This window comes from Zootoca vivipara, chromosome 7, assembly GCF_965207765.1.
Source record: "Zootoca vivipara chromosome 7, rZooViv2.hap1.1, whole genome shotgun sequence".
NCBI classification, from domain to species: Eukaryota; Metazoa; Chordata; class Lepidosauria; order Squamata; family Lacertidae; genus Zootoca; species Zootoca vivipara.
The window spans coordinates 45,059,956-45,073,586 of record NC_142590.1 but is presented as its reverse complement, the minus strand read 5'-3'; the positions used below and the strand labels follow the sequence as shown (position 1 = coordinate 45,073,586).

General features: G+C 45.7%; 1 protein-coding gene across 10 annotated transcripts in view; it reads right to left on the bottom strand.

The window, feature by feature from the left end:
• The window catches only part of KIF2C (kinesin family member 2C), a 32,741-nt gene that overhangs the window by 10,160 nt on the left and 8,950 nt on the right, over positions 1-13,631 (bottom strand). For all 10 annotated transcript variants that reach the window (XM_088673288.1, XM_088673292.1, XM_088673286.1 and 7 more), the window contains 8 exons: positions 12,386-12,434; positions 11,203-11,325; positions 10,907-11,026; positions 10,320-10,420; positions 9,627-9,722; positions 8,432-8,486; positions 2,036-2,198; positions 278-368 (listed from right to left, as the gene is read on the bottom strand). In XM_088673288.1, the coding sequence (XP_088529414.1) occupies positions 278-368; positions 2,036-2,198; positions 8,432-8,486; positions 9,627-9,722; positions 10,320-10,420; positions 10,907-11,026; positions 11,203-11,325; positions 12,386-12,434 (798 nt within the window). The remainder of the gene's footprint in view (positions 1-277; positions 369-2,035; positions 2,199-8,431; positions 8,487-9,626; positions 9,723-10,319; positions 10,421-10,906; positions 11,027-11,202; positions 11,326-12,385; positions 12,435-13,631) is intronic.

The window sequence follows — 13,631 nt, the reverse complement described above, 5'->3', positions numbered from 1 at the left end:
GTTATAAGGGAATCTATTTTCTGCAACTTTGATTGCAGTATTTGCAAGCACAGAAAATCAATGTTTAAAAGCAGTGGAATTCAGTCCCTGCAGGATCATGCAACAGCAGCCCACACCCAAAAGCTCATTTAAAAGCCACGTAAGTACAGCAGTTATGACTACTGTATATAGATAAATGCTGTGATAGGGCCTTAAGTTCACCAAGCTAAGTCAGAGTGAAAAAGTTCATTAATATCCTGCAACACATACACACATCCCTCAAGAACAAGACACTTACATGGGTTTTTCCACTTCCAGTCTGACCATAGGCAAAACATGTAGCTTTCCCTCCCTCAAATATGGTCTGCACAAGTGGTTTAGCAGTGAACCTGGTCAAACCATAACAGGAAAATGCAAAATATGAATGAATGAGTGAAACTATCACAGTACAAGTGAATTCTCAAAACTCAAATCTTCATAAAACCATTTACAAGAGCATCCACTAAAAGAACTCCATTACAGCTTAATAACTCAAACACTGACCAGATCAGAAGTCTAGAAATTTGCTTGATCACAAGAGCATTGCAGGCTGAAAATGAGAGGTTCCACTAAACTCAAGAGCTACCTTTCTACACTTTCAGCACTCAAAGCATAATGCTGCTTTAGAAGGGGCTATCAGAAGCTCTTGGGTTTCTGAACCCTTTGCTACTATGTATTGTCATGCTACTGCTGCACTGGTAAGTTGGTGAGGGCTGATTAGCAGTACCGTTCTTCTATTATTCATCTGATTTTGTTTTATATCATTTTTTGAAAACTGCTGTGTGACCTTTTTTTAAAAAAAATAAAAGTGGGATATAGCTGTAGTGCTAGCAGAAAGGATTATGTCTACTCCCTGGGGACAGGAACAATCCCATTAGAGCTGAATAGTGAGGCGCAGGGGTTCTGCCCCTCTAGCTTTACACCTCTGCCTTAGAAAAACCTTCTCATTTCAAGTACTTCCATAAGCAGGGATGGGGAACCTCTGACCTGCAGAACACAATTGGCCTGTGAGGCCATTCTGGGCAAGTCTTGCCCACCCTGCACCCAATGCCATGCATGATGTCAGGTATGGGCAGGTAAAGGCAGAGCTTCAAAATAACAATTGGGAGCTTCAAGTGAACTCTCAATTGTTCCATTTTAGCAGCATCGTAAATGGAAACAGCTTCTCCCTCCCAGTGCTACTCTTTGAACTTCTGGTTTGGCCTCAAAAGCAGCAGAGACTATTTGAAAGCCATTTTGCAAACAGTCCCACACAGCTTTTCAAACATGCACTGCAAAGGCGCTTTCAAACAGTCCCAACAATCCAGGTTTCATAGCAAAGAATCAACCAACATCATAGTGACGTCAGATTTGGCTCACCAGGGGTGGGGAGAAAAAGATCTAACCTACTGGCCAGAGAAACTTCATCACCTTTGCCGTAAAGGACTTCCCTGTATACCACGAAGACTGGTGTTTAAATACTAAGGGGATAAAGTTTCTGCTCCCAACACTGAGAATGAACAGATTTGGGAAAGATAGTTAATATGCTTTATTTCTCAAGTATCAAGGATTTCCAGTTATTTTGCCTAACAACAAACTCTGATTTTGTGTGATGTATTAATTGATCCTTAGTGTGGAATTTTTCTGGTTCCTCAGGAGGAATTATTGCTGAATGTCAGATTTCCAGTGCTGCTTCAGATTCACCACCTCCCAACTGAAGCCTCATCACAAGCCCCTTAACCATGAAGGAGCTCCATGCAGCAGGTTCCACAGGTAAGGATCTTCCACTTATCTAGCAACTTCTGTGCATGTAGTGCCAGCATATAAATGATGCAGATATTGAGCTTATACAAGAGGCAATAAAGATTTTTGAAGTGGCATCTTCTGCCTGGAACGCCTGCATGGGTTAAAATCTTTGACAGCTGCATGAAAGAAGCTTCACATGTAACTGGCCATCCACGTCTACTGTCTACTATTTGCCAAGTGTTACAACTCTGTACTCTTCATTCCCTACCAAGAAAGGAAAGACATGCATTACCAATAAACCATTTCATTGGAAGCTTTTTCATCAAACGAGAAGTCAAATCGAAAAGCCTGGTTTTCAAGGTATTTCGTTAGATCCACCTTCACCTTTGGTTCATGCACTAGGATGCTGTTCTTGCTGGCAACAGTAATTATATCACACTCTTTCTTTCCAAGTTCTGTTTAGGAAACAAAAGTAGTTCACACTATAAAGTTGAACCCTATTGATTTGCAATGTTTTGTGGAACTGACAACCTGAGCAGGAAAGCAAAGGTTGAACAACTTGGCATGGGAATTTAAATAGGAGATGAGTAGCACAAGGGAAGCACTGAGGTAGTCAAATGTTAATTGAAAGAATTAGAGGGAGTTGACAAACTGTACAAGCATACTGCTAGATGTTTGCTAAAGAGATTTTCTGATATCTTATTCCTCCCTTGGTGGAGCAAAATACATAACATTGTGTGAGGGACAGGGGATATCGCGAAGTCCCTCCCCTCCTAAGTTCAAGCCAATCCCCGAGCACAGGGGGAAGCAGAGAGAGTTCCGATTCCAGTGGGGAAGCAGGAAGTCGTGTCCGAGGCTCAAGCAAGGTAGAGGAGCCAGGGTCCCAGGTGGGACAGGAAGGGGCGAATAAGGGCGGGAGACCCATCCCCCCAACTCCGGAATTACGCAGAAAGAGGAGGGGAAAGAGGATGGGTCTGCCAAAGCTTTTGTGTTGGAGAAAGACGCGCCAAAAGCCATTAGGAGGTTCTGAAACCGACTGACAACATCACTCCGTGTAAATAGCAATGACTTGAGCACTGTAAATACGCAGCACCAATAAAAGAATAAAATGCAGAGCTGCGTAGCGTCGTTACTCTGAAGTAGTCCACTCCGGCCACTGTGACAGCAACCTCCTAATCCTTTTTGGGCTACTTTGGAGTTGCCGGGATGAGCGTGTCAGAGGCGGAGAAATGGCGGCAGATCGCGGAGCAAGCCCAGCAAGAACTGCAGCAGCTGTCGCTGCAGGCGCAGGGGGAATTGAAGGCAGCTAAAGAGGAGACTAAGAAGGTCCAGGACGACCGGCTACAACTTGCGGAACAGGTGAGAGCGCTACAGGAAAAAGAGCAGCAATTAAGGGCGGTGGCGGTAGACCTCCAAAACAAGCTGGATGCAGAGAAAAACAAGGCGGGAGGGGCACCCCAAGTCCAAGTGCTGCCAGGAAGGAGAGCCGGGACCCTAGTAAGCAAGTTCAATGGAGACCCGAGGGAATTTCAGGGCTTTGAGACTGAGATTGTGTATGCTCTTGAGCTGCACCACGATGAGTTCCCTGATGATGAGCACAGGGTAGCGTTTATTGTGGAGCACCTTACCGGGGCAGCCAGGGAGTGGCTAAGACCGTTAATTGCAACAAGGAATCCTTGCATGAAGAATGTCAAACTATTTCTAGAAGGTTTGAAAACGATGTATTCGTCCGATAGTCATATGGATCAGACTAAGGAGGAACTTCATAATTTACGCCAAGGAAATATGACAGTTCGCGCGTATTGGGCGAAATTCACCATGCTGGTGCACAGATTGGGGTGGGAACTTGAGTCCCCCCCAATGCAAGCGGCGTTCTACTTGGGGTTGCATGAGGAGGTGAAGGATGAGCTCTCGAGAGGTCCAAAGCCCAGTAATATGGATCAGCTGAGCAAAGCGGCTCTGGCGGTGGGGGTGAGACAGGAATCCCGGTGGAGCGACAAGCAAGCAACGCGCGCAAAGCGGGCTTGGTTCCCACGGTCGCAGGAGAAGCCACTCCCCCAACAACCCTTTCAAGCCACGCCTGGGGCCAGTCAGGACCAGGAACCCATGCAGATTGATAGCGCGCGCGCGCGGGCTTTTCAAACCCCAGCGGCGCCAAGACGCAAGGAGGGAAGGGGTGGGAATTGCTTTCTCTGCAACTCCCCCCAGCATCTCGTCAGAGACTGCCCACATCGCAGGGAGTGGCAAGGAAAGGCGGGAACGGTTGTGCCCTCCCCCACTGACGCAGCACCACAGCAGGGAAACGGGAAAGCCTGGCTGCAGGAGACAAGGGGCGGCAGCCAGGCACAGTCAGCAGACAACAGCCCCAGCCCACCCACCCGCACAGAGAGGAGCAGAGCCAGCCCACCCCTCCCAGAGCAGGAGTGGTTCTAGAAGTGACGCTCACGCTTCCAAATGGCTATCCCCTGACAGTCCTCGCCCTAATTGACAGTGGGGCGTCAGCGAACTTCTTCTCGAGAAACTTTGCAGAAGAGCACCAGATCCAGCTTCTGCAGCTGGATTTTCCTCTGCACGTGGCAACCATTGACGGCAGAGAGCTGCTGGGAGGGGCCATCACGCATCAAACCCCCCCCATGAGAATGACGGTTGGAAGGCACGCAGAGACACTGGCATTCAACGTCACCACCATCTCAGACCCCCCCATCGTCTTGGGCATGAGCTGGCTGGCGCGCCACGACCCCTCCATCAGTTGGCACCAGAGATGCATCACTTTTGGATCGGACTTTTGCCTGGAACATTGCATGCAGCACCAACCAGGGGAGGGGCCTCCGATAGCCACGGTGGCCACCATGCACGTCAAAGGGGGTGAAGCGATACCCAAGCCGTACTGGGACCTGCAGGAGGTCTTCAGCGAAGCGGAGTCCGACCACCTACCCCCACACAGGCCTTTTGACTGCCAGATCAACCTGGTGCCAGGGGCAACTATACCCCCAGCCAAGCTGTACGCCATGTCAGACCAGGAACTGGAAGATCTGCGCGCTTTCATCGACAAGAACCTCAAGCGGGGGTTCATCAGAGAAAGCAAGGCAGCAGGGGGCAGCCCGGTCTTCTGGGTGGACAAGAAAGACACGCAACAGCGCCGTCTTGTGGTGGATTTTAGACGGCTGAATTCAGTGACAGAGCCAGTGGCTTTCCCCATGCCCAGAGTGGATGATCTCCTGACAGCGGCACGCAGGGGCAAGATTTTCACCAAGCTAGACCTGAGGGGGGCGTACAACTTGATCAGGATCCGGGAAGGCGATGAATGGAAAACCACGATGTTCACGCCTCTGGGCTCTTTTGAATATCTGGTGATGCCCTTCGGGTTGCAAGGGGGCTCAGCATGCTTCCAGGCCTTCATGCACCACGTCCTGGGGTCCCTCCTCTTCAGGAAATGCTTGGTCTTCCTGGATGACATCCTTATTTACTCCAACGACCCAGTGCAGCACGTGAAAGATGTCAGGGAGGTGTTGCAGCGCCTGAAGGAGAACCACCTGTATGTGAAGCTGGAGAAGTGCAAGTTTCACACCAAGGAGGTGGACTTCCTGGGCTACAAGCTGTCAGACAAGGGGCTGGCGATGGACAAGGACAAGGTGCAGGCCATCCTGGACTGGCACAGCCCCAGGACTCGCAAAGATGCCCAACGCCTACTAGGCTTCGCCAACTTCTACAGGAAGTTCATCAAGAACTTCTCTCGCGTTACGGCTCCCATCACTGACTGCCTGAGAGGCAAGCAGAAGTTCAGGTGGACACCAGAGGCGCAAGCAGCGTTCGAAAGCCTCAAGAGGGTGTTCGCCTCAGACCAGAACCTGTTCCACGTGGTTCAGGACGCGCCCCTACGCATGGAGACAGATGCTTCTGATAAAGCTGTGGGCACCATTTTGTTGCAACTGGACGCCAACCGAGAGTGGAGACCCTGTGCCTTCTTCTCCAGGAAATTGACTCAGCCAGAGCGAAACTACACAGTGTTTGATCGGGAACTTCTGGCGATCCACGCTGCGTTCCAGCACTGGAGACACTTCCTGGTGGGCGCCAAGCACCCCATCCAGGTGTGCACAGACCACAAGAACCTGGAGTTCTGGAGAACTGCCAGGGTGCTCAACCAGCGGCAGATACGGTGGGCAGAGTTCTTCTCGAACTTCAACTTCTCCATACACTACATCCCGGGAGAGCAGAATGTCAGGGCGGATGCCCTCTCCCGCAAGCCAGAATACATGGAGGAGGAGGCGCCACCGGCACCCAGGCACATTTTCCCCCCGTCAGCATGGTCCTGCGGAGCAGCAGTGGTGAGCGAGGCAGAACTCACAGCACTGACGGCAGCGGATGAATTTGCCAACCGCATCTGCAGAGAACTGAGAAGGGGGGGGGGAGCAGGCAAAAGACTTTGCAGAACGCAGGGGGCTGCTTTTCTACAAGGGTGCACTGTACCTGCCCACCACCCAGCTTAGACGTACGGTCCTCAAGCAGATGCACGACAACCCAACGGCGGGTCATTTTGGGAGGGACAAAACCACTCACCTAGTCATGAGACACTTCTGGTGGCCAGGGGTGCGGGAAGATGTTCGAGACTATGTACGGGGCTGTGACACCTGCCAGCGGGCAAAGGTGGTCAGAGCAGCGCCACCGGGATTGCTGGAGCCCTTAGCCACGCCACACAGGCCGTGGGAAGTGGTGTCCATGGACTTCATCACAGATCTGCCTTCTTCCAGGGGCAAGACCGCAGTGTTGGTGGTGGTGGACCTCATGTCCAAAATGTGCCACTTTATACCGTGTGCCAGGGCGGTCTCGGCAGAAGAGACAGCCAAACTGTTTGTGGATCACGTATTCAGACTGCATGGATTACCCTTAAGGGTTATTTCGGATCGTGGCCGCCAATTTGTTTCCAGGTTCTGGCGGCGGCTCATGAACCTCCTGCAGGTGGAGGTCAGCTTGTCGACGGCTAGACACCCGCAGACCAATGGACAGGCGGAGAGGGTCAACGCCATTCTGCAGCAGTACCTGAGATGCTACGTCAGCCAGAGGCAAACGGACTGGGTGGATCGCCTGCCACTGGCAGAATTTGCCTACAACAATGCGGTGCACGTCTCCACAGGGGTATCGCCCTTTAAGGCCAATTACGGGCGTGACCTCAGATCTTTCCCTGAGAGGGAGGGGGAGGAGGAGGAGGAGGGCCCACAGGCTGAGGATTGGGCAGAGGAACTGGAGACGGTGCACCAGCAGCTCAGAGAACACTTGGAGAGAGCCAAGGAAGCATACAAGAGGGGGGCAGATCGCCACAGGCGACCGGGGGAGGTCATTAGGGTGGGGGACAAAGTTTGGTTGTCCTCGGAGGGCCTTCCCATCAGAGGGCGATGCAAAAAGCTGGCGCCCAGAAGGTTGGGCCCCTTCACGGTCACGCAACAGGTCAACCCGGTGGCATACAGGCTGGCACTGCCAGAGGACATGAGGGTGCACCCAGTGTTTCATAGATCGCTGCTGTCACCGTACAGGGAAAGCAGCAGGCTCCGAGACAGCGAACAAACCCCTGAGGGAGGGGGGGAGAGGGAAGGCAGGGAGCAACTCAATGAGGCCACAGCCATCATGGATTCAAGGTGGGGGGTGGGGGGCCTGGAGTACCTCATGGCATGGGAGGATGCTCCACCGTCCCAGAATGAATGGGTCCCAGCCACTCAGATACAGGAGGAATTCCTGGTAGAAGAATTTCACGCCCTTTTTCCCCATAGACCCAAGCCCTGGCACATGGAAAGGGAGGGGGAGGGGGAGGAAGCACGGGAGAGCAGTTCACCATGGCGCTGGGAAGCGGAGTTTGAGGAACCAGAGGATGAGGTATGGGTGTCACCGAGATCCACCCAGTCAGAGGAAGGAGCAGATTGGCAGAACATTTTTACCCCCACCAGCTCTGACGCCACAGACTTTTTGGGATTCCCGTCCTCCCAGGCGGAAGGGGGGGGCTTGCAGGACTGGGGGGAGGTGTTCACGCCAACGGGCTCGGAAAGCACTGAGTTCTTAGGCTTCCAGTCGTCACCGACACCTGGGGGGGACCTGGGGAGGGGTGAAGGAGAGCTTGGGAGGGGGTGGATGTGAGGGACAGGGGATATCGCGAAGTCCCTCCCCTCCTAAGTTCAAGCCAATCCCCGAGCACAGGGGGAAGCAGAGAGAGTTCCGATTCCAGTGGGGAAGCAGGAAGTCGTGTCCGAGGCTCAGGCAAGGTAGAGGAGCCAGGGTCCCAGGTGGGACAGGAAGGGGCGAATAAGGGCGGGAGACCCATCCCCCCAACTCCGGAATTACGCAGAAAGAGGAGGGGAAAGAGGATGGGTCTGCCAAAGCTTTTGTGTTGGAGAAAGACGCGCCAAAAGCCATTAGGAGGTTCTGAAACCGACTGACAACATCACTCCGTGTAAATAGCAATGACTTGAGCACTGTAAATACGCAGCACCAATAAAAGAATAAAATGCAGAGCTGCGTAGCGTCGTTACTCTGAAGTAGTCCACTCCGGCCACTGTGACACATTGGTTTTAAAAGACAACCATTTTCAGCAGTAACCAAGTTCCAACTGACAGAAATCTGCCATAATTTCTGCATTGACATACTCCACAGAATCCAGCATAAAGAACCTGTCAATTGCTAAACTCCACAGATGCCACTTTACCTTGTTTATTTAAGGGTCGTTTCCTCACACAGACACAAATTCTATGTTCTTCTATCTTCAAAAAAGGAAAGAAAAATTTCACATTAAGACCAGCTCTTTGACATCTTTATTCACTAAGCTGTATCAGAGAAGGTGCTGATGGGATACTCTGCAACACCCAACAATATAATGCAATTCCCTAGTATAAGAAAGTTTTAAGTAATAGTTTTTGTTGCAGTTATGAAGACTTGTAACATCACTGTCAATATTAGCCCTTTTCCAGTAAGTTATATAGACAACAAAGGTCCCATTCCTATGTAGAATGGCACCAGCTGTCTTGTGCAGTTTTCTTATCGAGATAGTTCCGCATATATGCAAATAATGTTAATGTGAAATACTATAAAACAACTATGGCCCCAACAAAGCATTTTTCAAAACCCTGTACTGAACTCAGTCATGTAAATAAAAAAAAACTTTTTCCGTTGTGTTCTTCTTTATTTGCAATATATGTCATAAACATTGATTCATGCAAAGTTGATTATTTTTATTTTACAACACCCCCCGATGTTCCAAATGTCTATTTAATATCATTTAACTTAAGTAGTTTCAGTTTTTAAACAATGGTACCATTCCACAAATCACCATGGGTTCTTGGAGGTCTATAACCACATTTATCAACATTATATGTGATAAAAATACTGTATACCAGGTTGATGAAAAATAGATATCATTTATATGACTTGTCTAGACAAAGCAGGCAAGTAGAGAAAGTCAGTATGTACTTTTAGAATTCCTATGCTTAATGGAACTTTAGCCCAATGATAGCTATTCCGCTTGAGTGGTTATCACTTGTGAAAATTTTAATAATTTGCCAAGTCACAATATGATCCAGCAGCCTACCGATTTCATTGAGCACTAGTTCTCTGTTTAATGTTCAATGCACATTCTTTGACACCATTTTAAAATTTAGGACATACAATCAATAAATGAGCAAGATTACTTTGATAATCCCAGATAATACATTGAGAGCTCAATGGAGTCCCATTCTTTAATAGTTTACTTCAGTTACCTACATCTTGATGTTCATAAAGTATTTGTTACCTCCTTAAAATATAGTGAATTTACACCAATAATTGTGTTTATTTGAAGAGGAATACTAAATAAGAAGACACTTGGAAGGGGAAATGTGGCTAGTTAGTTGCAAGTATTTACTTACAGGGTCATTCATTGATATCGACTGACAAATGATATTGGCTCTATGTTCCTTAACCATCCGTGCAAAATCCCAGTTTGGACAACTACTGTCATATTCCTGTAAGGCAAAGTAGTAATTAACTTACAATCTTACTATAGAGAAAATTATGCAACTTTTCTTCCTAAGAATGTTCAACACTAGCGATTAAGAAATAAAGTAGGAAAGGTCTTTCTTGGGGCAAAAGTTTTACTTTATGCTTTCATCCACTGTTATTAAAGCTTCACTACTATACATTTTAAAAACTTTCCCCCCCTAAAGATTCCTTGAACTCTTAAATTCCAATTAGCTGCTCTCCATTGTTGGTCTAATTGTAGCCTTGATATACTTAAAGTATGGCAAGTAAGTATCGTTTTTTCTTAGAGAGGATTTAGAGAAACTGCCCAGGCAGTTTTCTGTAATGTATCAGCCATAAGGATCTTTCAAAACTAGAACTAGGAATAAAAATCTAGAACTCAGTTTGGTATGCTAATTGCTTTTAACTTTGAGAAAGCAGAAGTAATTTCATTCCATGCAATGAAAAAAGCTAAATTGCTTATTTAGTCAGATTACATAGAGAACAATGATGAATATCCATGCTCTGCATGTCACCCAATGATACAGCTATTGAATAAAACATGCTGCAGAATGTTTCACATGCAAGTATCACATTTTTACCTGTGCCCGCTTATTTCTTATTTCAGAGAACTGGGCCCTTTTCTCTTCCCTCTTATTTTTCATTTTGTCCATCTCTTTAACAATGTTAGATTTCCTACGAGCTAGAAGAAGCAAGAATGTCATTACTGTTACAGAAATGAAATTGATCTTCTATCCACAAGTCTCCCAGAGAGAGTCTTAAAATAAAAATAAAAATCAGGCGATGTATCATTTTATTGTCACGTAAATTTCTACAGTCATAGGTGATATTTAAGACAACAGGAGTGTTCAGGTTCTTCAAGTTTCCTTGGAAGTCATCCACTTTGGCTGGAAGCATAGAAACTCACTGGTTACTTTGTGTTGATAGTGAGTTCTCTGCAAATGCAAAAATACACTTGAAATACTACTTCTTATGTTCAGGAACTAAGCTTTTATTCAAGCTTGGATGCAAGACTGTAGACCAGTTCAACCTAAGCTTTAGTGTCCATCCTCAACTATATTCAAACCTCCATTAAGATGGTAGTACAAACCTCTCTTCCAGACTGAACAAAAACATTGAAGATGCTGATTTAAAGAACCATGAAGCAAGCTGGGAACCATATTCCTACCTTGAATTGCAGCAGAGACCATTCTCAAAGTCTGTGGATTGTCTTCTGTCATTTCATTGCCATTTGGTTGTACATTACATCGATCAGTAGAATAGCTGATCCTAGATCGAGTTCGTACAACTGTTGAGATGGGAAATCAGTGGTTAAAAGCATTACTCAAGGCAACACAAGGAATAGTGAGGGTTTGTAAATTTACAAGATCCTTTTATGAAAAGAGATTAGAGCTGTCCTACCCCTGTGAACACTTGTGCGAAACAAATGCAAAATCATAGTGTATTGTACTTATTCCAACTCACCAGGAAGAGCAGAGTGGCTTCGTGTTCGTACAGGAGCAGGCAATTCCATCTCCATATCGCTTTCCAGAGGGCTGTTCTGAGTTTCTGCTATGACAGACATCTTGCTAGCTTGCAATCGCAGAACTAAGGAGCAAGGGGAAAGTGTCATCAATTGCCAGCTTAATAGTGTACAGCCAAATTGCTTTCAAAAATGTTTGCGTATTTTTGTGTGTGCACAAAGAAGTACAATACAATTTCATCAAGCGTTTGGGAACTAGAGGTCTGGTAAAAGCCAGTTTAAAGGCTGTATTTAACTAACTTTTACTTGGAGTACACCCAATGAAATTAAATGCCACGACTAACAGATCCTGTTAGTAGAATACAACCCCTAGACAACAGTATAAGGGTGGTATTTAACTAAGTTTTACTTGGAGGGCCAGATGTGGCTTGTCAACCTGGGAAGGTAGCCCATCTAGGAGAAGGAAAACTATGCAATTTTAATAAGGTATTCAGAAAGGCATGTTTCTAAAACCTAAATTAGAGGAAAGGACTTCAAAAATGGAAAGGTGAGGGAGTATTACCATAGAATTGATGAGAAATATGGAGGCAACAGGATACTGCTAAGATTTATTTCCTGAACGTAATTCAGAAAAGGAAACACCTCCGGAGCATATATTTATTGTGATGCAGAGTAACTGAACTTTTATTTATTAACGTTCTAATAAATGCTTTGGGATGAATAACCATTGGTATTAATTTAATTTATTACCTGCCCTTCACCCTATGGTCCCAGGGCAAATTACAATAAGTTAAAGTACATTAAAAACTGTTTTAAAAACTTACAAGTACAAAAAAATACACCACCACTGCAATATAGAGAGTGGGTCCTTATTAGTATTAAGCTATTAAGTATTAGTATCATGACACTTCTGTATGGGCAGCTGAAGGAGAAGAGGCATAAGCACAGGATAGACCTGTAGGGTTAAAGCTACAGGTGACAGTGGCTACATAGAACTTCCAAAAATAAGAAGTGAAGGGAGAATCAGGCTCTGTAATACATTTACTAGGATTCATATGTCTTCCAATTCCCAGTAACCTAGTAAATCTGAAATAAAATTGCTTCAAAATCAGATGCAGCGTACAGAGTTCTTTTCCAATAAAGGGATAAAACTACTCATAATATCTCAATTAAATTTGTTTTTACCTTCTTTCGGAGCAGGAATCTTTGAGAGTGTTGTTCTGCGGGTTTGCCTCTGAAGTAAAAAAAAAAGTCTACTGAACATTAACACAGACCCCACTTTGCAACATAATAAATTTGGAATATTAATGGAATTGTTTTAATGAGAATTGCTAACTGCCAACTTACAAATATTGTAGAGAATATAGAAATACATAATCTATAAATTACAAAACTCAGAAAATTTGTAAGTTCTATTAATTTCTGTGTATTCCCCAAAATAAGAATCAAAAAGAATTTTAGGACAACCAGATTGGCTAATTCGAGCCAGGCAGATTGAGAGTAGATTACAGCTAAATATTTCAATGGATTGTTAACTGTTAACTAGAATGTCAGTGGAAAACTACTAGCAATGTTTATCAAACATCAAATGCCTCCCACAGGAATTTAGCTTCTGGTTCGTTAATAATGCAATTATAGTTATCTGGCAACATAAAAAAATTCAAAAGACTTATACTTCCCTTCCTACATGGGGGTGTCACAACAGCTAGCTGAAAATTAGCTCTTGAGAAGAGGGATACACTGGCAAAGGAACATATGCAAACCATGCTTATGATACCTTACAGAAACCAGGTACACAAAGAATCTAACTGAAAATTGAATAGGGCTTTGTTATACTGAAGAAATCCATTTTCATTTTCATCTTCATAAAATTCCATAATTGTCATTACAAATAGTTTGGCAAATGCTTAAAACCATTTGGCCTGTTTTATAACACATTTAAAGAACCGCCAACACTTTATTTGGCTGATATGTTTTCATATGCTTGGTGCTCCTGCTGAAGGGGGTGGGAGGAAGATTTATACAAATTCCTTCCCTGCCTCTCCAACCTGCTGTAAAAATGTACCAGAGAGTTGGGGGGACCATTCAAAATAGGGTGGTAGGTGGTACAGAAACAAGGAGTGGAAATTAGTGAAAAGCACTACTACTGTATACTGTTTTGCCAATGGGTACTGCTGGATATCAGCCCCTTCTATTTATGAAAGGAGATAAAGTACTGTACTTGAATACCACCACACTTTTTCCACCCGACCATTCCTATGAATGAAGCAAAGTTAAGTTCGATTCTCAAACAGATGATGTTTCTGCTGTATAGTACTGCCTTTATTAAATACGGACTGCAAGATTTTAACATGTATGCTAGGAGGAGTACTGAATGCTACTTTAAAAAAGAAAGTTGTCAAACTCAGGGAGAGTATTAGGGAAATAACCA